Source organism: Rhipicephalus microplus, chromosome 2, assembly GCF_043290135.1.
Source record: "Rhipicephalus microplus isolate Deutch F79 chromosome 2, USDA_Rmic, whole genome shotgun sequence".
NCBI classification, from domain to species: domain Eukaryota; kingdom Metazoa; phylum Arthropoda; class Arachnida; order Ixodida; family Ixodidae; genus Rhipicephalus; species Rhipicephalus microplus.
The window spans coordinates 220459262-220482074 of record NC_134701.1 but is presented as its reverse complement, the minus strand read 5'-3'; the positions used below and the strand labels follow the sequence as shown (position 1 = coordinate 220482074).

The window sequence follows — 22813 nt, the reverse complement described above, 5'->3', positions numbered from 1 at the left end:
CGGAAATTTCGACAATCTAGTTTTCTTTAACGTGCATTGACAAAGTACAGTACATGGACCTCGACCATTTCACCCTCATTGAAACGCGGCCATCATTGCCGGGATCGAACCCACGACCATCGAGTCAGCAGCCCAGCGTCCTAGCCACTGATTCACCATGCAGCAGTGTACCCTCTTTCTGCGAACAATTACAAAGACACTGCCTTTCAAGACAAGCCTCCGCCTGCGCATATCTCAGATTACTTAGATCACAAGCTAAAATGCATTGTAACTTAACGTTTTTATCAGCGTTAAGCTATTAACAACAGCGTTAACGCGTCGTTCTTTGCAGCTGATTTTCTAACGGGAGTAATCGATATTGACAATATCTGACACCAGCACCACACGCCAAAACCATACTTCTGGTGGCTAGTTTAGAGATTTCTCGATCGTTTAGTGATTTCTCTAAGGCTCAGTTACTATGGCAGCAATCGCGGCTTGCGGCCCACGCCAACCTATCAAAATTCTTTCAATATTCTTGTAGTCCTCACTGTAAGCTGAACAAAAACTTGGAAGACGCTTGAGCTCCGCCTTCAAGACCTCAACACCAATAGTAATCGGGCCCCGTGAGCACTACATTGAACCACGCCATAAGAACGGGAATGTGTCTGCTCGTAACGTTGGCAGTTTAGAAGTGTTTTAGAACGCCTAGTGCAAGTATACAGTTGTGCAGTGCCCACTACACTAGAGCCCTTCATTTTGCAAATAGACGAAGTACCCATTAGGCGTCCGTGAAGCGCCACACGCGCCGACACATTTGCACACTTTGTAATGGCCGGGAAGCTTTAAAACACCCACTAATTGGACAAATCGCACGTTTTGAAGATTGGCGTGATTCTGCATTCTGCCACGCAATCTTACAGGCGTTAAGCAGGCACCTCCCTTTACGTGAAATCCTTCTTGTGGTGTTTTTTTTTTCTTTACGAAGCATGTTGAAGCACTAAAAAAGCTCCATGATAGAACGCCTGCTTGTCACGCAGAATGCTTGGGTACGATACTCAATCAGAACAACAAACTGTTTTGAATGTTTATTAGCTTGTACGCCAGTTTTTCGCTCTCAACCAACGATGCCACCACTGACATCAACGCCAACACCAGAATAGCTGCCAAATGAGGCGTTTAACGCTATCACGTTAATGAATACAATGCACCGATTCCCCTGTACAGGAGAATAACAATAAGCCTCAATATCAATATCAAACCTTTTTCTTTTAATCTTACACCTGGGACATATATTGAGAACGCTAGCTGACAAGTTGTGTGCAAAACTACAGCTTCCAAAGGCACCAGCAATGAGGCGCCAGCGCAATGTCAGGTAGCACCATCTGAGCACTCGCCAAGCTTCAGTGCATGAAATTCTCGGAACAAAAACTGGCATTCTCTTGAGAATATGATTACAATGTTTATAGCGTCATATTGATCCTCTATAGTAACTGGCGAGACACTATTAACGTATCTGTCACTTTTATCTGTCACTACTAACGTGAAATCATTAAAGAGCTCGTTCCGCAGAAATTTAGACATCGGCGGTGGTGTCGGCGTTGTTGGTTGTGAGCAAAAATAATCATCTTGGGAATGACTGAAAAATACAGAACGATTCAAATGAAATAAATAACAAAACATTCTGGGTCCGAGTAGCGATTGAAACCGGGTGGTTTGCGTGGTTGGCGGATGTTGTACCACACAGCCGCGCGTCTGCTTGTAAGTACAGTGGAAAAAGGTTCATCTGCTTGGAAATATAGTTAAAGTAACTTTGATGCTTCACAAACACAAGCGTCCTGAATACATGATTCACATACAAGATGAAATATTGCAGTAGTAGTGCCTGGTACAAGCGTACATTGACATCGGGCGTCAGAATATATAATTATCATCATGAATTCATGGCTTCAAGGTGGTCACCGACTACAAAAGGCACACATGTTACTGCACCAATTTTCCTAAGGCCACGTAGTGGGTGCATATCAACTTCGAAAAGATTTCATGCACCAAGTGTTTGAAGGACGCTCTATAGGAAGAGGATATCGATATCGTGTTCAACACTTAGAGGTGAAATTTTGGGATCCCTTAATTTCTTCCCCGCGTGAAACATGAAAGCTTCACAAAATTTCAAGTGCGCAAGTTCCACAATACCTCTATCTGTACCGGGCTGCGGTTCCCACATTTGTCACGCATTAATGCACAAGATATCTTTCAAGAGGACGTGATTTTCTCCGTGGTGATTTCGGCGCAAACGGCTTGTTAAGGCCGGCAGCCAAAAGAGACCGCCACCGACTTGCCTTCTCGAAGCAGTAAATCAGAATTAGCAAACGTATAGTCCGTATTCAATGAAAAGCTTCGTGTCATCGGGATGTGAGGAGTACGCCTCCGTTTTTTTAATCCCCCCCCCCTCCCAATTAAGAAACTCCATTTCTCCGAAATCTTCCGGAGAGCGCACGCGGCCTGCATTTGCACTGTGTACACAGCCACGCTTGGGCGAAGCTCAACGCAATGCGGTATTCACGCGTTTTAAACATTTCAAAGCGTACGCAAACAAAAAAAAAACAAAAATAATGTGGCTTGAACGCTCGGCGAGTTCATGAAAGATTGAAAAGGGGCGCTTTCAGAACGATGGGGCGTGGTGCACTTTTATTCCGCGCGCGCGTCCGCGTGCGAGAGGCGAATAGGGTCACGCGTGGTTGAATCAAGCACGGATTTGCAGCGCCGCAGCCAGGTGAGTGAAAATGTTGCAAAGTGGGAGACGATGAAGCGACGCCCCGCTCGACCCTTTGAATCTTGCGGTGATTGTTGACGAGGCTATAGGCTGCCTGCGAGAGCTTCGCCCTATATTACACCGGCTCTTTGCTTTATTTTTATTTTTTGCCTTCTCGTCCTTTCAATGCTTCAGTGCATCACGCTTAATAAGCGGCACCCCGTGCTGCCACCCGCCATTCAAAAGCGAACTTCTGCTCTACGCATCACCTCTTCTGACCCCTCCATACTTTGCCTTTCTATAATATATTAAACGCCGACGGCTCTTCTCTCCCAGTTCATTATCTAATAGCGCGAAGTTTCAGAGGAAAATCTCGAAATACGAAGTTTCAGCGTTTGCATTAAAGGCGTGGTTAGTACACGTCAGAGTGAAAGCTCTGCGGGGACATGAAAGCGGGTTCTTTGCGTTGCAGGTGTTCGGATTCTCGTTCAAATGGTATGTCAGCCGTCAGCACTTTGTAACTGCCTTTCCGAGCCCAAATGTGTCCAGTTGTTGTAAACTTTGCACTTCTTTGCACAAGGGTTCTTTGTACAAGAGACCTATAGTGGCGTATTTCGTACATAAAGTTTGATACCCCAGTCGTACTTTTGTTGGACAATATGAAATAATAGCACACGGTGTTGAGAAAAAACTACTTGAAAATAAATTCATTAATATATTGTTCAACATTCAAGCCAAATGTCTTTTTGTCTAAATGCAGAGAAATTTATTGCAATCCTGTAAAAGAGCTCAAAATAAAATAAAATAAATTGAACGAGAGTAAGATTGATGGCCACTGTGAAAAAAAAAAAAGGATGACCGATAGTGCTAGCCTCTTCACCCCTCCCTCTCCTCTACCTAAGGCATCCCCACTTATTGTTGAGCGTCATCAAATGCTGAATCATCCACTAGTACTTATCTCTGAGGCTATAAATAGGGTGCACTAAATATTTACTGGCTCTCGGAAGGACACACACACAAAAAAGTGGAATGTAGTTGAAACACCGCGTAAGTACTTACGTTAAAGATTCTTGATGATTATGGGCTCTACAAACACACAATGTTTGAAATATATCAGTCATTCACATTTCGCTTCCACCCTCTTGCACACATAGACACTCAGAACATAACACTGAAAAGGGTATGCACCCGGACGAATACATACAACAGACAGGCCTATGTTCTTGTTTTCTTGTCTGGAGCTTCTCAGAATCAGCAGTGAAATGTGATGTCAACACTTCGGCAGTTTGTAGCCATATTTCAACAAAACACAGTGAAAGACATCTTAAACCATGCATTAAACTTCTGTAATATTCATACAGTATACTTTACTCTTAGAAGAATTTTTATAGCGAAAGCTTTTATAAGATCAAAACTCGGGTAACACGCAGCGCCGTAGTTGTCCACCGCCGCCGCCGCCGCCGGTGTCTGTAACCACTATCGCAGCAATAACATAACAAACTTAGTACCCAGGACACATTGGGGTTCAAACCCAGCTCCTTTGCGTGCCAGCCCAATATTCCACCAATGAGCGAAGCTGGTTCTTGGGACGTGTTCACACACTTGGCTTAGGCAGGCTTGATGTTGGGAAAGAAATTGCGTTAATATGAGTAATAAATGTTTCAGAACAGCAAAAGAACCAAATGGCCTCACACAATGTGAACAGCTTAACGAGTCGATTGCCCAATACTCCAACCCACTACGAAAGCTTGTTCTTGACCCGTAATAACTGTTGTGCATACCAACTTCAGGCATGTTTCCTCTTCGTCGTCAGCCATGGCGTGAACAATTGACACAAAAAAAACCTTGGAAGTGTCTAGCGGATATCACGCTTCTCAGAAAAATGACAAATGATAGCATAGCGAGTGCCAGCCAAATACCCAGAAATTAATAGTGTCAATGCCGCAGTGAGTATCCAGAAAATGTGTTTGCAGCAGTTACCCAATTAGTGCTTAGAAAAGGCTCTGAAAGGCCGCTGTTCTAGCCTTCGCTGTGACTATGCTGCACCATCCGCGCAGGCCTAGCGTTTCTTATTTGAGCAACACTGAAGAGAAAAACGATCTTTACTTATTTGCAAACTACAATTCTACAATCTCGACAACGTCACCCTTACTGCGTGATGATGCGCGACAAGAAAGTGTGGGTGAAGACGTCATCACCGCACCAGGCACCGTGACGTCATGAATTTTGACAGTGTCGGTGGGTTCTACGTAGTTCCTAAAAGTACTCTTTGATGGGCTTATTGGTTCATTTTCCTGTCGGTTAAAGTAGTTTCTAATCAGTTAGGTAGTTCCTAATCGGTTAAAATAAAACAGGTTATCATCTGCGAGGGTTACGGACCTAATGTACCCAGTTTCTGAAAATTTTACAGAGCCCTTGTTGGCAAAGTGCGAAAAGTACATTGTGAAGTTTGTGATATTACGTGTCGCCATCCCAGCGCAAAATGGAAAAATGCAATTTCAGCCTTGGTTTTCTCTTATTTAAAGTTACGATGGTGAAACATGCGGCATTGGTGTGTTCAGGCTACAGTTTATCTATCTAAACGAAGTCATTGTCTCACTTTGTCGCCCCTTTGACGTCCATGACAAACTTCATTCTATGTTCTTACTGACGATTCTCCCCCCCGCCCCCTTTCTCTCTTTTTATGCAGCGAACGCTAGTGTGCTCGTGCTGCCAGAGGAGGCCCGTGTTGACATCGGTCGAGCGGTGACGTTCAACTGCTCAGCGCGTGGCTTCCCTGGGACGGTCGCCTCCACCTGGTGGGTGCATGACGGCACGCCCCTCAAGACAAGCCCAACACGCGTGTCGCTGCGTTCGGACGACCAGCGGCTGCACATAGCCAATGTGATGCGGGAGGACGCAGGCATTTACCAGTGCTTCGTGCGCTACGGAGACGCCACGGCACAGGCCAGCGCCCAGCTCAGGCTACGCGGTGAGATTTTTAGGGGCAAAGCTCCTTAAGACGTAGGCTTGTATGCTGTAGATCTCTGTCGTAGCCACCCCTATAAGCGAAGTGTCCTCTAGATTGTTGAGACTCACACCGCGCTGGAATTAAACACACAAATAAAAGACACACTGAAGCACAGGTAGGACACACACGAGCGCGAACTAACAACTGTTTATTCGATGGAAATGTGACACACACATATATAGGTTAGTTCGCGCTCGTGTGTGTCCTACCTGTGCTTCAGTGTGTCTTTTATTTGTGTGTTTAATTCCAGCGCGGTGTGAGTCTCAACAATGTTCAACCAACTAGCCCCCACTCTTGCCCTTCTAACTGTCCTCTAGAGCACGCTCGTATCGCTCGCATCGTTCGAGATGTTTCGACAGACAGACATACAGGCAGACAGATGGATGGACAGACAGACCAACGGTCGGACGAAGGATTCACGGTTCACCGATGAAACCCTCCGCAGCCGCGGCTTCGCCGAACTCATCAGGATCCACTTCGTGGATATGCTTTGAATAATTTCGAACTTTCATTTAAATCATTCTAATTGATCACAGTTTGAACATACACTATAAGACCAGATCGTGTAAATACAACGTTTTTAAAAGGCAAAGCTCCTCAAGCCGTGGATTTTTCTGTCCTATAACTCGCCGTAGTTCGTGGACGCCTAGTTAGATTTCTCACTCAGCAGGTGTGGATGGGCGGGCGGACGGATGGACGGACAGACGAACGGACGGACGAACGGACGGACGGACGGACGAACGGACGAACGAACGGACGGACGTGCTAACGGACGAACGGATAGACAGGCGAACAAGCAGACGCACCGACAGAAGCAAGGATGGATGCATGTAGGGACGGACGAAAGCAAGGACGCACGGATGGACGCTTTGCCCCACTCATCAGAACTCACTCCGTAGTTATGCTGTGATTTTTTTTCGTTGTTTTTTTGTCCCACATTATAACTGTCATCAGGGTGCCCAAAAAACTAACTGCTAGCCCATTTTTTTTATAACAGCTTTGTCAAGTTTTGCCACGCTGATAACGCTGATACCGTTGGCAATCTAAAGTGCCAGGTGCGGGATGTTAATGCAAAGTATTGCGCACAAGATAGATGACGATTGTTGTTGCAGAACAAAAACAAACTAATTTTACTCACCCTTTTAAATGCGAAGCATTTCTTAGCGAACTTTGGCGACTTTGAGCGTATCTATTTATCTACCTACCTATCAATCTATCTAGCCGCTTACGCTTAGGTGCTCTCGTGGTCACCCTATTTACTTGCATGAACCAAAATTAGCATGAGAGGGTAAGATAGTTTGACGAATATGAAGCGCTTGTCAAGACATGAATATTGTCACAATCCCGTCGCGTACATCGTCGAACACTTCCCGCCAGACAGTGGCACATACCCACGGGCGGGTATGTGCCGCTGTTTGTGCCGCTGGTATGCGGGTATGTGCCACAGGTTATAAACGCTTAGTATCTACCCAGTAACGACGAGAACACACATAGGCAATTTAAAAGCGGGAGTGTTAAGGAATACCCCACGTTGGTAGCGTCGACCCGACGAGTCCCAGTTGGAATCGAACCCGAGAATTCTGGGTGCCAATGAAACATTTGACCACAGAGCTACGCCAGGGCTCGGAACTACTTTTCAAATGCAAGCTAATCGTCGTGAAACGTTAATAGTGGTTGTAGTGCTGCCTACCCGCTTTTATAAACATTATATATGTACTATTTTGATACAGCCATCACGCCGGGTTAACGTCAATTGTGGTTAGGTGCCATGGGCTGAATTTTATTTATGAAGCAGTGTGCAGGGCCAGCATGCTAGCGAGCATCACCGCTTCATATCAGCCTCTGGTGTTGCTAATGCGCATGTTCCAGTTGACGTAGTAGTGCAAGTGCAAACGACTGGTTATATGTAGGCCCGTATGCTCAGATTTGGGTGCACGTTAAAGAACACCAGGTGGTCGAAATTTCCGGAGCCTTCCACTACGGCGTCTCTCATAATCATATGGTCGTTTTGGGACGTCAAACCCGACACATAAATCAAACAACTGGTTATAATAACATCTGCAACTCTTCATCATATATCTGGGCGTGCAACATTTGTACATATATTTAGTGTAATTTCAGGATGTGTCGCTCTATAAAAAAATTGCAACATGGTCACCTTTCCTCCGCATGCTTCGCATAACGTGGATTCCCAAGTACGCGGGATCAGCCGATTTTTTTCAAGTGTACGTGAACTTCGAGCGCTAGAATTGCTTTGTGCTCCCGTATTATTCTGTTCTGCCTTCGAATAAAGTGCACCGACGTGGCTAAACACCTTGCACCATCGATACATTTGGCATATTGAGGACATCGTCCAGCGTGGTGATATTTTGTACTTGTCGAAAACATTTTCATGACATGATATTTACAATGCATGAAACACTATTTACCTGGTCTCCATTAGTCCTAAGGTAATAAAATCGAAAATTGGGCGAGTTGGTTTGACGACATTCTTGGTAACATTTCGGCGCGCACACGATGGACGGGAGAACGGAAGGCTAGGAAGCTTGTTTGTCTCCTAGCCGCCCGTTGTCTCGTTAATTGTGTGCACGCCGAAACGTTTCCATTAGTCTTATTTGTTGCCTCTTGAGCGGAACTTGTTAAACAACGTGTGATGCTAATGGAAGCACCAATCAACTCATGAATCCAAGACAGCAGACGTTAGAGATAAATTTAGACCTTTAGAGGCATGGGGTTGTGTTGGTGATAGCACAATTTGTCAAGGAATGGCGCGGACAGAAATGAATACAAAATAAGGAGAGGAAACACTCAAACACACTCGTCTTGTCTGTTTACTCCTCATTTTGTTTTTGTTTAGCCTATGCGCTGTTCCTTAACAAGAATAATAAATTTTTACTTTAATCTTGCTTCTTAGCGAATCATTTTTCTTTTGTAAACTGCTTTCTTTTTTCTGTCGGTGTCTGCGTGACATTCCTAATGCGCATGTTATTCTGATGAACCTTAAAACAGCAATGCCTCTTATCATTCACCCCCGCCCCATTTTTTTAATGTGCGTTGGTCCTGTATAACGAAGCATGCTTTTTATTAAACGATTGCCGTTCGTTTCTGCCTTTTTTTTTTTTCTAAACAGAAGTCCACTCAAAGCGGAGCGTCCAAAATCGTGTCAGCCGGCGCTGGAACGGCCAGAACAGCTACCTCAAGTCGAGGAAAGGTAATCAGTCTCCTACTTTACGCCTCGCGAACCCCAAGAACTCGTGCATTGCCTGGCGGCCCTGGTATACGTTCATCATCGATTTTATTTTCTTCTTCCTACTGCACCATTTATCCAGCGTGTAAACGTGCCTCTACGAGGAAAGACGATCGAAAGGTTCGTTTCATTGCCTGATACTCGTCCCTATAGGGTGAATTCTTTTTCCATGCCGTATTAGATCATTCGTCACAACGTACCGTCTTTCCACATCGACCTGTTTACTCTTGTTCAAAAACGGGATTCAGGCGTAAAATTGTAAGGATGGGTGCAGAAAATGAAATGAGCGCACAACTATGAAAAAAGCACAAAGAGCAATCAAATGGAACACTCAGGAGAGAAAAGGAGAATGAGATAGAAAAAAAATGTTATTTGCGCGTGACTGGGATGAATGCAGAGCCAAATCTGGGTAGCGCGTTTAAAAAAAAAACAAAAAAAAACGTGTTCACGTTTTTATCCCGACTGAAGTTGTAACGCGTGTCTGGGGAGTGAGCGCACTTTTTTTTTCGTTTCCCAAAAATCGGCGGTAGCACCGAAGAGGGCACAAACGGCGCTTGTCAGAGATTGAGTGAGGGGGACAGTTAAAGAGAGAAGGGAGTTCGAAGAGAAGGAGAGTACGGAGGCATCTTTGGCAGCGGCAAGACGCACAAGCGCCGCCGATTGAAAATCAAGTTTGTTCAACCTCATTACGTGCGCCTCTGAGGAAAGGCTTCGCCGAATTCCCATTGAGAGACCAAGCAATGGGGGCGTCTCCCTACCTTCTCATTTTCCCTTTGGCGTCTCCTCGCATTACCTTTGAGATGCCGCCACGGCCCTTTGTCGAACGTGCGAGCCGCTCGCCTGCAGCAGCCGCCATTTTGTTTCGGCGTTATTTCTGACCCACCTTCCTAGGCTACACTCTGGGATTCTTATCGCCCTATCTAGGCGTACAATCCCTCCATCTTCCATCTAAATTTTCATTAATTCCTTCTTTCACCTCCCCCCCCCCCTTTTTATATCTCGTCTCTCTCCGACTTCCATAACTACCCCTGTTCTCTTTTCTTCCACACTGTCTCACTTTTTTAACTGCCATTTTCTTTGTGCTTTCTTTCATCGTTTTATTTGTTACTGGATTCCTTGCTGTTTTATCACTCGTTGTCTTCTTTTCAGTGTACCCAATCTTTGTCAATATTCTTTTTTATTTTTCTCGCTTCCATCTTGAAGTTTGCTTTAAAAAGCTCTATTCCAGTTGTCGTTTTTAAAACTCAGCCTTTGCTTCATCATCATACCTGCCTGGTTCCTTGCCTATTCTTTGTCGGCTTATTTTATTCGTCCTACGCCGGGATGATTTTCTTTTATGTCTACGTTATTTTCAAGTTGCTAGTTTTCTTTTCACCTGTACCACCACACACTCTTTTTCAGACGTTGCCTGTACTACGTGTGTTCATTATAAGCTTCTGCACTTGGGCGTAAGCTTATCCCAACCTTTGTTGGTTTGTTTTTTTTTTGTTTACTGCTCATTCTCAATCGAGCAGTTCGTTTTCTTCCCTGGACCTTGTTTGATCGATATGTGGGGGTTAACGTCTCAAAACCACCATTAACCACCGTATGATTATGAGAGACACCTTATTGGAGGGCTCCGGAAATTTCGACCACCTGGGGTTCTTTAACGTGCGCCCAAATCTGAGCAGACGGGTTCACAGTAATTTCGCCTCCACCGAGGACTTTGTTTCAGACTACACTTTAATGTCAGGTTGATCGTCGATTACCCTGTCGAACACTCATGTATGACTTGTAAATAGTATCAACGGCCTCTTTCAACATCAGTTACGATTTGTAATACATGCTTCTGAGTACGCATGGCAAATAGATTGCTGGAGGCATGCACACGTATCTGGTAATTTTGTAATACATTATTGTCCGTGCTGAACAAAACATGCTCATAATTTGTTGTAATTATGATGCACTGTGCTCATTCTGCAAAAAAAAATGAACAAAAACTAGAAACAATGACACATCACTTTTTTTGTTTTTAGCTGCAATAACTACATGCTGATGAGAAAATGTGACCAAAAATATGGCCTTTCAGTAAGGCTGCCAAGTGAACTACGCTTACTGTTGAATTACAAAGGGAGGAATGATTTCTGAATGCACGTGACGTTTTTACTTCTGAGATATACCGAAGCGTCGACGAAACCAATCTTCGGTTTGTGCTTCAGTTATCCGAGTTGGAAACCAAATAGAAGAATGTTAAGGGAAACGGTAGCCCCACCGTCCCTAATACGAGAAAGGCCTTTCGCGCAGTCGTAATTTGGTCGGTTGCTACGCCGCAGATTTGATGACATCATTTACGTTATTGGTCGTGGTAGTGCTCGTAAACATGTCTGCAGACCACATCATTTACTTTGCAGTAAACAATCAATGTTTCTCGCCCTTTCCGAATGACGCCGCGTTATTAGTACCACAAGTCGATTGCCCTAAGGCAATTTCATCTGACTTTCAGCGAGTCCTAATGTTCCCGCCATAAATAATTGATTGTACCGCATTGCGTTTAACGATTCAGTGACATGTGCTGCACGCGATTAAAAGAAACCAGATCGATACACGTGCATATGCATATGTTTCAAGGAACCAGGCATGTTGGGCGGAACTATTCTAGAGGCACAGGGGAACTGGTGCTCGACAGTGAAGCATTATACCTTGGATCGAAGTAGCGTGACTAGACTGAGTGAAGTCTCCCCAACACGTGAGCACATTTAGGTGGTCGCCTAAGAACGCTGCAGCAGGCGTAGAGAATTCATGTAAGAACAGAAAAAATAGCTGAATAGCTGTATACGTTTTATAGATTCGGATAGTCCTAAACCGATAATGAAGGCAGATTATTTTCATCATGCCTCGCTATTCGTAAGCTGCAAACTTATTTGCCAATCATGATAATCAATACAAGAACGGTATCTCAAATTAACCCTTTATTATTTTAATGCACCCATATTTGGCATATATATGTATATATAAGTCTCATTATGCGTTGACACCTACAATAGAAACACCTGAAAGTTGGTGTAACAACAACAACAACAATAATAATAATAATATTAATAATAATAATAATAATAATAATAATAATAACTCAAGGAGTCACGGGACGGTGTACTTACTGTGAGTGAAGCAACTTTATTGGGTCCACAATAGACGCGAGTCAACTTAGCGTCACCTGGCTAGGCCCACTCCGGGGCGGTCAGGTTAAACCTGACCACACTCACGCGGTCCCTCTGGACGCCTAGGGTTTGAGAGGTGAGGTCCTGAGCCTTAATAGGCTTCTTCATTTCCTCCTAGTAGAAAGGGGGACCGTCTAAGGCACAGCCCCACAGGACATGCTCGAAGTCCGCATAACTATCACACAAAAGGCAATCCGGGCTTTGAGAACCATTCGGGGTATATTGTGTGCAGCGCCCCAGGTCTCGGTAACACACTGTAATGAATTACTTGTCAGGAGAAGCTTGGATTCCATCTTAGTATAAATTCGTGAAAATCATACCTGTTCTTAAAAAACCAGGTGAATGCTACGTTTTAGACAATATCAGGCCAATCGCACTAACGTCCAGTTTACTCAAGTTAATAGAAACAGTAGTGCATGTTTCCATAATGAAATTGGATTGAATTCAGGCAGGGATGTTTCATATGGCAAGCGCACATTGACCTCAAGAGTCGGATACATTTTGCGTGGCGTCAAGGGAAATACGCAGCTCTAGTTACCCTGGACATCAAAAAAGCATATGATTATGTTGAAAACAGCGCACTAGTCAGTCGTCTGAGAAAAATTAATTTCTCGCGTTATTTAGAAGCGTAGATTACGCAATTTTTAGACAATAGAAAACTTATTGTTCGCAACATGGTGTTTCATCAAGTACTTGTGAACACAAAAAGGGGGTTCTTCAAGACGCTGTTTTGTACCTGGTTCTGCCAATATTTTGTTACTCTTGATCTCATATAATGAGAATGTCCAGACGTATCTGTCTGCTAATGAAATCGCGTTTTTTTTTTCATTGGCTAATGACGTTCACGCTTTCTCTCAAAACCTCCAAATGCACTTATCTGAAATGAAACTTTGGATTGATGCATTCATCTTTCTCTAAACGAAAACGAGAACAGGTGTGCTATATTAGTATTGCCTATAAAAGACCCAGTACATATATCTCTCTCATACAGAACTGAAATCATTCCACAAGTTCAAAGCATCAAATATGTAGGAGTGATACATGACAGCTCTGTTTTATGGCGAACCACATTGAATATCTTGAAGAAAAGGGTGTCCGGGCAGTTCGCATATTATGGAGTATAAGCAAAAAGTGATCAATAATGAACAAAGCCACGTTATTATCACTCTACTGCATGTATTTGAGACTGGTTCTACAACTTGGATGCGTGTTTTATACTCAACGGCACCTGCCCATTAGCTGCGTCCTTTTGCTTTTCTGAATAACTGCGCATGTGCTCTGAGATACCTCAACCTGTAGTAAATAATGTTTTATATATGGAAGCTAGAATTCCCCCACTGGTTACCAGATACAGAATATTGGCTGTACAAATATCATTCAGGGCATTTCAATTCTTTTAGGCATAAAGAAACAGTTTTTATGGCACGACTGGGTTAATTTTTTTTTCATTGTCATTGGCCTAAATTTCACACCTCAAGTAAAATTATTACAACCTCTGCTTGATCCAGTGTCCACAAAAATTAGGGAGGCTATTCTGCTTTGTAACTCGATAAGTTTGGTTCAAGTAAACTTCAATGACATTTTCTGTAATAGTGCTGAACACCTAACGAGTAATATGTTACGAGCTACTTTACAGGATTACCTACGGAGAATGCAAGCAAATGTCATCCTTGCGGTTGCGCTTCATAGAGGGATAAAAATAGTGGCATTGGTACATCGTGCTCTGTACTAGACTGGTCATTTTTTCTTCGAATTGTTGGTTTCGCGCTTATCTTCTTTGCAGATTTTTCAGCTGTAGTATTGGTCCTTCAAAAAAATAACATGAATAAATTCTACCGTAGTAATGACAGACTAGTTATCGGTCTGCAGTGCGCTGGCGGCTTACGGTGACTCGAAAGCATTGAATGAATTCCATTGTGTAGTACCTAACCACTTAACTCAGGAATGACTAGTAAGGGTGGCTGTGCATAGAGGCATAACGCTGAATGAAACAGCTGCTGCAATAGCGAAAATGGTGTTAGACGGACCAGGTATCGATATTATAACGATACTTATTGTTGGCCTAGTTGGTACTTGTTTAATGACATGCTTTGGCCGCAAGTAACACAAGCCCAAGTGGAAACACCGCTTGTGCTTGTCGTTGAGTGTTCCTTTACTTTTTGTGTGTGTTATCTGCGTCCAAAGTATGTCATTGATCAATATTACCCTTATAACAGCTTTTATAGTAGTGACTTCATTTCGTAGGCAAATGGTGATGCGAGAATCCTCTACACTATCTTTCAGGCACTCTCTGAGTTGCGACGATCTAATCACACCCTGAGAAACTTCCTCATGTCATAACAAAAGTCTGGAAGTTTTAATCACCAAGTTACACTGTTGTATTTCTCCATTAAATTTTTATTTATTATGAGCAGGTTTGGCTCCCTCCCCACGTTCCTATTTTTGAGGAGAAGGAAAACTTTAGTACACTTCCCGAGCTCTAGTTGGAAAATGTTCAAGATTAACAACGATGTGTCTAAAGACACCGTTACGAAATTTCGGAATAAATTTGACAATGTCAAGTTTACTATCCCTACGTGGACATGTATACCCTTGGGCACAGTAGGCGAGGCCGTGAAAGATTTTTGAACAGTCGATGAGATTTACTCAGTAACATTCATACCAAAGGTTCCCAGATACTCAAAGTATGCTACAGAGAAAATTTTCAATATCAATCATCATTGCCTATTTCAACAGGAACTCCTTTACCTGTGTTTTTCAAGAATAATTTACAAAAAAAAATGAAAATATTTTTGTTGTAATAAACGAGAAATCATTCTTTTCGCTACACTCTAGGAAAAAATGAAATTTATGGGAAGTAGCTCTGCTACACAACAATAATCGTCATCTGATTTGCTCCATTTTCTTTCTTGAAAACCCGGTGCTGGCCACTTTTCTGTGAGTAATACTATGCCACACTGATAACGCTTGCGCCGTTCGCGACCGCGATCTACCGGAACCACGGTGATAGTGCGAGGAAAGTAATCGAAGTTTATTGTTTATTGCGATTACTTATTAAAGTTTATTGCAACATCATGAAAATACGAGTAACATGGTTAATAAGTATTACAGGAGCAGGTCCCGAAGTAAACACTGTCAAGGTGACCTCCTAGTGGTATTGTATTGATTGAATACAAGTCAGGCAAGTCGCGAGCAAAAAAAAACACGTCGAAAAGAAATAAATTTGAAAATTATAATAATAAAATATATAAAAAATAGAAAAGATCCTGGAACCTCAATTTAGGAACAAGTAATACAACACTTGTACGGAAGGCAGAAGAATGATACATAATAAAACAAATTGGCGCAAATTCTATGTAGAAAAAATGCACAGCACGAAAGAGATAAAATAAAGTGCAGTTGCTATAAAAATGGTAAAAAATAGAAGAAAAATAAACAAAAAATGAATGTGAAAGTAGATGACGATTTACTTTGTGTAGCAGAAACACTCCCCAAATTCTCATTTTTTTATAATGCAGAATTTATATATGTATATATTCCTTTTTTAAGCTACCCTTTCTTAGCCAATACCCAAGAGTGGGTGTGAGCCAAAAAATTACGCATCTACATCTACATCTACAACATTCAGTGTGATTCAGAGTCATCGTGAGGACATGTGGTGACTTCTAGTGGTGGCAGCAGTGACATTACAGCTCAAGCAAGACAGGTATATAAAATCTAGTACTTTCTCTACTTCGCCACCGCTTGTTAACTGCACTCTGTGACTGTGAAAAAATCTACAGTTGCCATGCATTCAAAAGTTTAGGTTTCGGGTTTGAAATTGAGCTGTCTGGCCAATTTATTAGTTCAAGAACATTACCTGAAACATGACCGTTTGGTACGAACTATATATAATCCAGCGTTTGGGTGAGAATCCGAGAAGATGAATGAACCGATACTTTGGGTAAATTACATTCAGTGCCTTTTAGGCGTTTGAACCTCTTCTTATTTCGCCAGCCTCTCACTGTAACATCACCCAGACCGGCTCATTCGACGCTACTCTGGCGTTTCATGGGCTCCTTCAGACTGGTGCCGCCCGTTTTGCTTTCCAACTTTAATACTCTTATTAGTTTTAAACAAAATAAAAATAAAAGATACACACGCAAAACGCGAAAGGAAGCTAGCAAGCAAACAAGCAGACCAAAACAAGCAAGTATGCGAACGAAGACTAAAACCGAGTCGAACTCAGACAAGTCATGCTTTGTTACTTTCACAAACCTTCTCTCAAACTCCCCTTCCTTTACCCTTCCTTACGTTCCCTTACGAACTCCCTTCCAAGTTTCGTTCTACGGGAACCACGCGGCGTGTCTGTTTGTCCGCGCCAAGCCCAACGCTAAGGAAACCGAGGCAATATCAATCTTCGGGATAACTGGGCCTGCAGCACTGCGAACACACTCACTGCTTTCCCCGGCACTGTTTCTCTTCTCCGGCCACCCCTTTGCGAGAACGATGGAGGAAAGGAAGGCGAGACCTGAAAGGGGCACGCAGACTTTACGGCTATGCTTGGCTGGCCCATTAATCACGTCTCCGACGTAGGCCTTTGGCCTCCGCCGTGTTAATTTGGCGTCGCGCTGCGCGCTCCGCTTCCTCAAGATGCTCTGCAGAGGAGAGAAAGGACAGCAGGGACAGGCGTGAGCTTGGGGGAAGGCATGCACGGTGACTCTCGCCTTAGAAGGAGAGCTTTCGCAACGTTGCGGGTGGTCGTGGTGAGGCGGGGGGGGGGGGGGGGGATAACAAGAACGAGACCGACTAGTGTAACGGGCAACGCGTGTCTCGAAGCAAGAGCGAAGAGAGACGGTGCCTGTGCAACATCTTCGGATCGGTGCGCTGGTCATTGCGAGAAGCTCGAAAGAGACACACACACGTTCGCCTGCCCTTTCCCGTTCTCCGCGTTCGCAGGCGAGAGAGCACCCGCCCATGTCGTGCTGTCGCGACCGTCTGTCTTGAGGCGCAGGAAAAGGAAGAGCCGGAGCACGAGATCTGCCCTCTGTCGGCGCAGAGGGTCGCCGTGGCGGGCGCCTGGATGCGTTTCTTTTGTGGCGCGTTGGACGACTCCCTGTTGGCGTGTGTGCGTGTGTCAGTTTTGCCTACATAGGAGAGTCGGGACCTTTTGGGAGTGGCTGCTACGAGTTGTGTTCTTCAGTGAGCTCCCCTTTACGAACCTGTTGCCACTTGTCCGCGCCAAAACCTTCTCTCCTCTCTTTCTATTTATGTATCTTTATTTACGTTGAATGACGGCTCCTTTTTCTCTCGCGCAGCTTCGTTCCTTTCGATGCTTGGAGTTGTTGTGTCCCGTATTGACGAAGCTATGGGTGAGTTTTAAGCTTAATAAAATAACACGTCTCCCCACTGTCTGGCACATTTTTTTTCTTTCAGTCGCCTTCTGAAGGAGGCAGTCTAAATGATCGTGCTTTAAAACAGCTCACTATAAGGGCATGTATGTTGTTTTTATGTTTCTTCATTGCGATTACAACTATCAAAAATGCTTCTAAATTTAGCATACTTAGTCGCATACATTCTTAAGACCATTTGTATTCTGATTAGTAAGGAAGCAATTCTTGCCTAAATTTACAAACGAAAATTTATTTGGATGTTTTTTTTAGAAAACGCTGCTTCATTTCCGAAAACTTTGTTATGGTGGTGGTGGTAGTGGTGGTGGTGGTGTTGCAGCAGGTGGGGTTAGCCTGGCCTGCATGGCCGGCAATTGTTCCGCCTGAGCATCTACTGAATTTGGAAAATGTCACCACGTGTCAGACAGCCCAGTGTCTCGCAGGAAGACCAACAAAATCCATTGCACGTTCCTCCTAGTTGCCACGGGTCCTTCAGGAAAGATGGCGTCATCAACTGTCCGGTGCCTATGACAGCCTTTTTGCAAGGTGCGGATCATCGCTGCTCTTTGCACATCAAACTGTGGGCAAAACCAAATGAAATGTTCAATATCCCCGATGTCACCGCAGAAGGCACAGAATGGGGAAGTGTATCTCCCAGTCTTGAATGACCAGGCCGGGGTGTACGCGGAGCCGGTTCTTATGCGGTACAACAGCGTCGCTTGTTCACGAGAAAGTCCATGAATTACACATGCTTGGTGTGGAAACTTGTAGATCGCCTTGAAATGTTATGCTCTGCAGGTGTGTCATAGACTTTAGCAGCGGATGAATTGTGTCCGGTTCATTAGAATAAGACGTAATATTCGCAAAACAAGTTCACGTAAGTATTAATAAATATATCAAAATATAAACAATCTAGCTCGAATAATTGAAAGCCTTATTTGAGTTCCCATAAAGTAGATTATCAATGGTTGTTATCAAATTGTGATTTGTAACACTCGAAATGTACGCAAATGAGACACACTTTTCTGGGCTGCATTGATTGAGGATTCCATTGGTTGTAGCTGCTAAATTTTTTGGGGGGGTATTGGAATGGTATTACTATTTACTGCAAAAACCATTGAGTGGTCGCACCTGTGGGTGAATTGATATATGTGCAAATTTTGTCGATCAAGAGGGTTTCAATAGGGTATACTAACTCAGCGATATTCACCGTCATTTGGCATAATTGCGAGTTCCAAATGTGATTTCTACGTTCTTGAAATAGCCTTCCAATTAGTAAGCAATTAACACAGAAAACTTTTCAGGAAATTTCACAAATCAGGCGTGGTGTTTTGATAATCTCATCTGGTTGCAATGACCAAGACGTCACAGCTTTTATGCGCGCTTGACTACGTGATAGTGGTCGCATATAGCACTTGCATCTCCGTTCTGTTCGCACTGCATCATTTTTTACCTTCAACCTAGAATTTATATTCTCTTTCTGAATAATGTAGTCTGTCTTGATTACTCAAAAATAATAACACAAAAAAGTCTTTAGCCATGTAATTTAGTTTAAATGGTACATTTTGATTGGAACGCACTACGCAACTCTTCCGACTGCACTTGCGGGTGTAAAATGTCATTCTGAAGTACTGCACAGCGTGCCTTTGCTTGTTTCGCAAACACCTTGTATTTGTGATTACCCCCCACCAGACTGCAATAACTGAAAGCTTATTACGAGGAGGAGTGTTGCTTTCGCTTTCTTCCTTGGCATTTTGTATGAACGGAAACACCATCCCTTTTCAACCACCCTCTTTGTCCTGTAGCTAAAGCTTTGCTACCAACAGAAATCAATTAAGAGGCAGCATCGTGTCGCTTGTGTTATTTGGTATCACTACAATTTGTGAAGGCATTCATTAACCCGGAAGTCCCCTATGTTTGCCTTTACAGAGATACCTCCGGAGCTGAAGGCGGTGTTCGCGCGCAAGCTTGTGGATCCCGGCGAGCGATTCTCGCTGCGCTGCGTGGCCTCGGGCAACCCTCTTCCGCGTGTCACGTGGGCACTGGACGGCGGCATGGTGGGCGAGAGTCACCGAGTGCACTACGGCGACTTCGTTAGCTCGGCGGGCGACGTCATCAGCTACGTGAACGTGACGTCGTCGACGCGCGACGACGGAGGCATGTACCGGTGCGAGGCGTCCAACGACCTGGGCACCGTGTGGCACGAAGACCGCATCGACGTCCGCGGTCCTCCCCGAGTACGGCCCATGGCCAACCTGACCGTGACGTCAGGCACCACGCTGGTGTACCACTGCCCTTACACGGGACACCCGGCACCGAAAGTCACGTGGAGTAGAGGTCGGTGACGACTCGTTTGAGTGAAAGTTCATTCGCGAAGTTAAATATTAGAGAGTCGTAGTGAGGCGCTAAGTGGTTTGCGTACACACACCCTTGAGTTCTATTGTACACCTAGCCGTGCCAACGGAGAATCCAAAGGGATGCGATGGTTTACGTACGCTAGCCAGTTTGGGTACTCTGAACTGAAGCGTTCTATTTAGGCAGTTTTAGTTGGGCGCGCGTAGAGCTGCTCTGGACGCCCAACAAAAATTGTCAAATAACATCACAAAGTGCTATATTCACGCAAATATATGCCACTGGATTCTGTATCTAAGAGCGGTGTACACAAACAGGCATTGTTTTCAAAACATTACTCGCACCTGTTCAGCAGAAAGAGTTGAGGAAAAGTTGAAGTACATAGACAAAAGCAATTATAACCAAGACAAACATTTCTATACGCCTAATCTTGCTGCGTCATTTGCAAAGCTTGCAGGATAAAAAATGTTTAATAACCACACAAGTTACATACGATGCTGAGCAACTATATCTCGATTTTAGAGAGCTCCTTAGGCCCAATAATTCACCCTAAGCTTTCAAAAATAAGGAAATGTAGTTCAAGACGTTTCAATGATCGCAGAGGGAAAAAAAAAACTTAGGTTTGCAGAAACCGTTGCACGTGGTTTCCTCAACATGTACGTCTTCCTGGAGTAGCATCCTGTAATATGCAGGTCAGTGTCTAAGCCAAATTGTAGCAAAGTCTCCTTGCTCGGGTAAATTCTTCGGTCGCAACAAATAAACGCTGACTGTTTTCTTTATCTGCTGCCATTCTTGTACAATACGCAGGCGGGAGGGATCTGCCACACAATGAGAGGCAGCGTGCCTTTGAAAATGGTACAATTGTCATCACCGATGTCACGCGAGAGTCTGACGAAGGCATTTACACATGCCGTGCCACGACACCTAAGCAGGAAGACAGCAAAGATCTCAACTTGAAGATAATCAGTGAGTATAGGCATTTTCGTCTTTGTTATAATGATTTGCGGTGGAGGGGAAGCGCACACAGGATCTGCACGAAATATCCGAGCACTTAGTTACAAGGCACCACTATTAAATGAACAAATCAGGTTGTTTTCACCATATGCCCCTCATCCCCACCAATTCACATGCAGCGTGAGCGCGGAAAAGAAATAACAAATGAAGCAAATATTATTCCAAGTACATTGACTCGCGATTTCATCTCCCGAGCTGTGGCTTTGTAATGCGGGGCTTTCACTGTCCATCTGACATGCGTGCATTTACTTAGAAAGATTGAACTAGCGTGTAGTAACAACCATGGTTGTGGGGTGACACTGCTCTCCATTGATTGGTAGATCAAATCACTGTCGTTACAGACGTACCTAACAATTTGCCTTTTAAATAGAGGCTTCTATAAAAGTAATAGCAAAAGAGAAATATAAATAGAACGGTAGAGCTAAATAGATAATAAAATGCAATATTGAAACGAAAAAAGACGGAAACAAACTCGATAACCATTCATCTCTACAACATTCAAGAGAGAATCCCATTAAACTCAATCACTATCATCGCCATACAATTATCATCATCAAAGTTGAGAAAATTGCAAGTAAATTTTATGGGAGTGTAATAAAAGGTCAGAAATAAAATGATGGGGGTAATAGTGGCCACCACCTCATTCGAGTAAGTGGCGGCCACATATCTATGTTCTGATTCAAGCGGCAGAAAGGAAAACGTAGAAACGCTGCAGGATGTACGGCTCCAAGGACGTAAAATATGTAGTTCGCCTTGCGTGTTTTCCCTCTGACAGAGAAACGTGGACCTAACACTACTTTTCGATAACCCCCTTTGCAGAAAAAACGGTTCTGAACCCGTTCAGCTTTCCCAAGACGCTTGCCGAAGGAATGCAGGTGGTGATCACGTGTTCGGTCCGCTCCGGCGACACGCCCATCAAGATATGGTGGCTCAAAGATGGCGTGCCTTTCAGCAAGACCCAGCTGAACATACAGGAAGCATCGCTGGGAGACCTCGGTTCGAACCTCGTGTTCAATGACGTGGGCCGTGCGCACAACGGCCGTTACACGTGCGTCGCTGAGAACGACGGCGGAATTACGAACCACACGGCCGAGCTTGTCGTGTTCGGTGAGTACTGGTGGGCGCGTTGTTGAAACTAAAGCCTTAGAGGCTTCATCAAACGCGAAAAGGGATGGTCGGTGTTAACAGGAATGATGCAAAAAAGTAAAGATGACACGATGTCGTCATCGTATGGCATCATCATGACATCATAGGTATCCGAAATGTGGCACAACATCGTGACGTCATGTGATGAAGCCGTAAAATGATATAGTCGTTTGGTCGAAGACGAATCGATCCTGGTAGAAATGCAAAAGCACGCAAGGTGCAAAGAGTTTTTGGCGAACGATAAAACGAATTTGGAAGGATGTGGAAAAAGATGCTTCACGCATTCGAGTCGCCTGGACGATATGCATAATCGGGCAAGAGGGGTTTTTCTTTTTTTGTTGTTATTGCCTAGTTTATAACAATTGTATATATACAATATAACCAGACATTTTTTAACTGAAGAAGCGTGCACTGTTAGTGATGATGATAATTGCTCTGCGCACTACCCGGCGTTAGTATTAGTGTAAAGAGCTCTGTCAATAAAATTGTTCAGGACTTCAACGAATCTCACTGAGACCACAAGCTGGACAATATTGAACGTTGCTCGACTCTCTAATTGAACAAAATATGAAGATTACTTTATTTGGAAAGCAAATCTGCTGCATCAAACACATAAAAAGTTCACGTTCACAAAATTCACCCTGTCAAGCACTGCCGAAATTCTGTACTTGAAATTGTTACTTTTACAAGGACAGCTCGGAAATTATGATTGCGCCACGGTCGCTACTCCTTGTTCATTTTGATTAG

General features: G+C 43.9%; 1 protein-coding gene across 1 annotated transcript in view; it reads left to right on the top strand.

The window, feature by feature from the left end:
- LOC142774977 (cell adhesion molecule Dscam1-like) overlaps positions 1-22813 on the top strand; it is a 480705-nt gene that overhangs the window by 377760 nt on the left and 80132 nt on the right. The window contains exons 6-10 of the mRNA XM_075876146.1: positions 5421-5702; positions 8872-8952; positions 19484-19891; positions 20714-20872; positions 21740-22027. Coding sequence (XP_075732261.1) covers positions 5421-5702; positions 8872-8952; positions 19484-19891; positions 20714-20872; positions 21740-22027 — 1218 coding nt within the window. The remainder of the gene's footprint in view (positions 1-5420; positions 5703-8871; positions 8953-19483; positions 19892-20713; positions 20873-21739; positions 22028-22813) is intronic.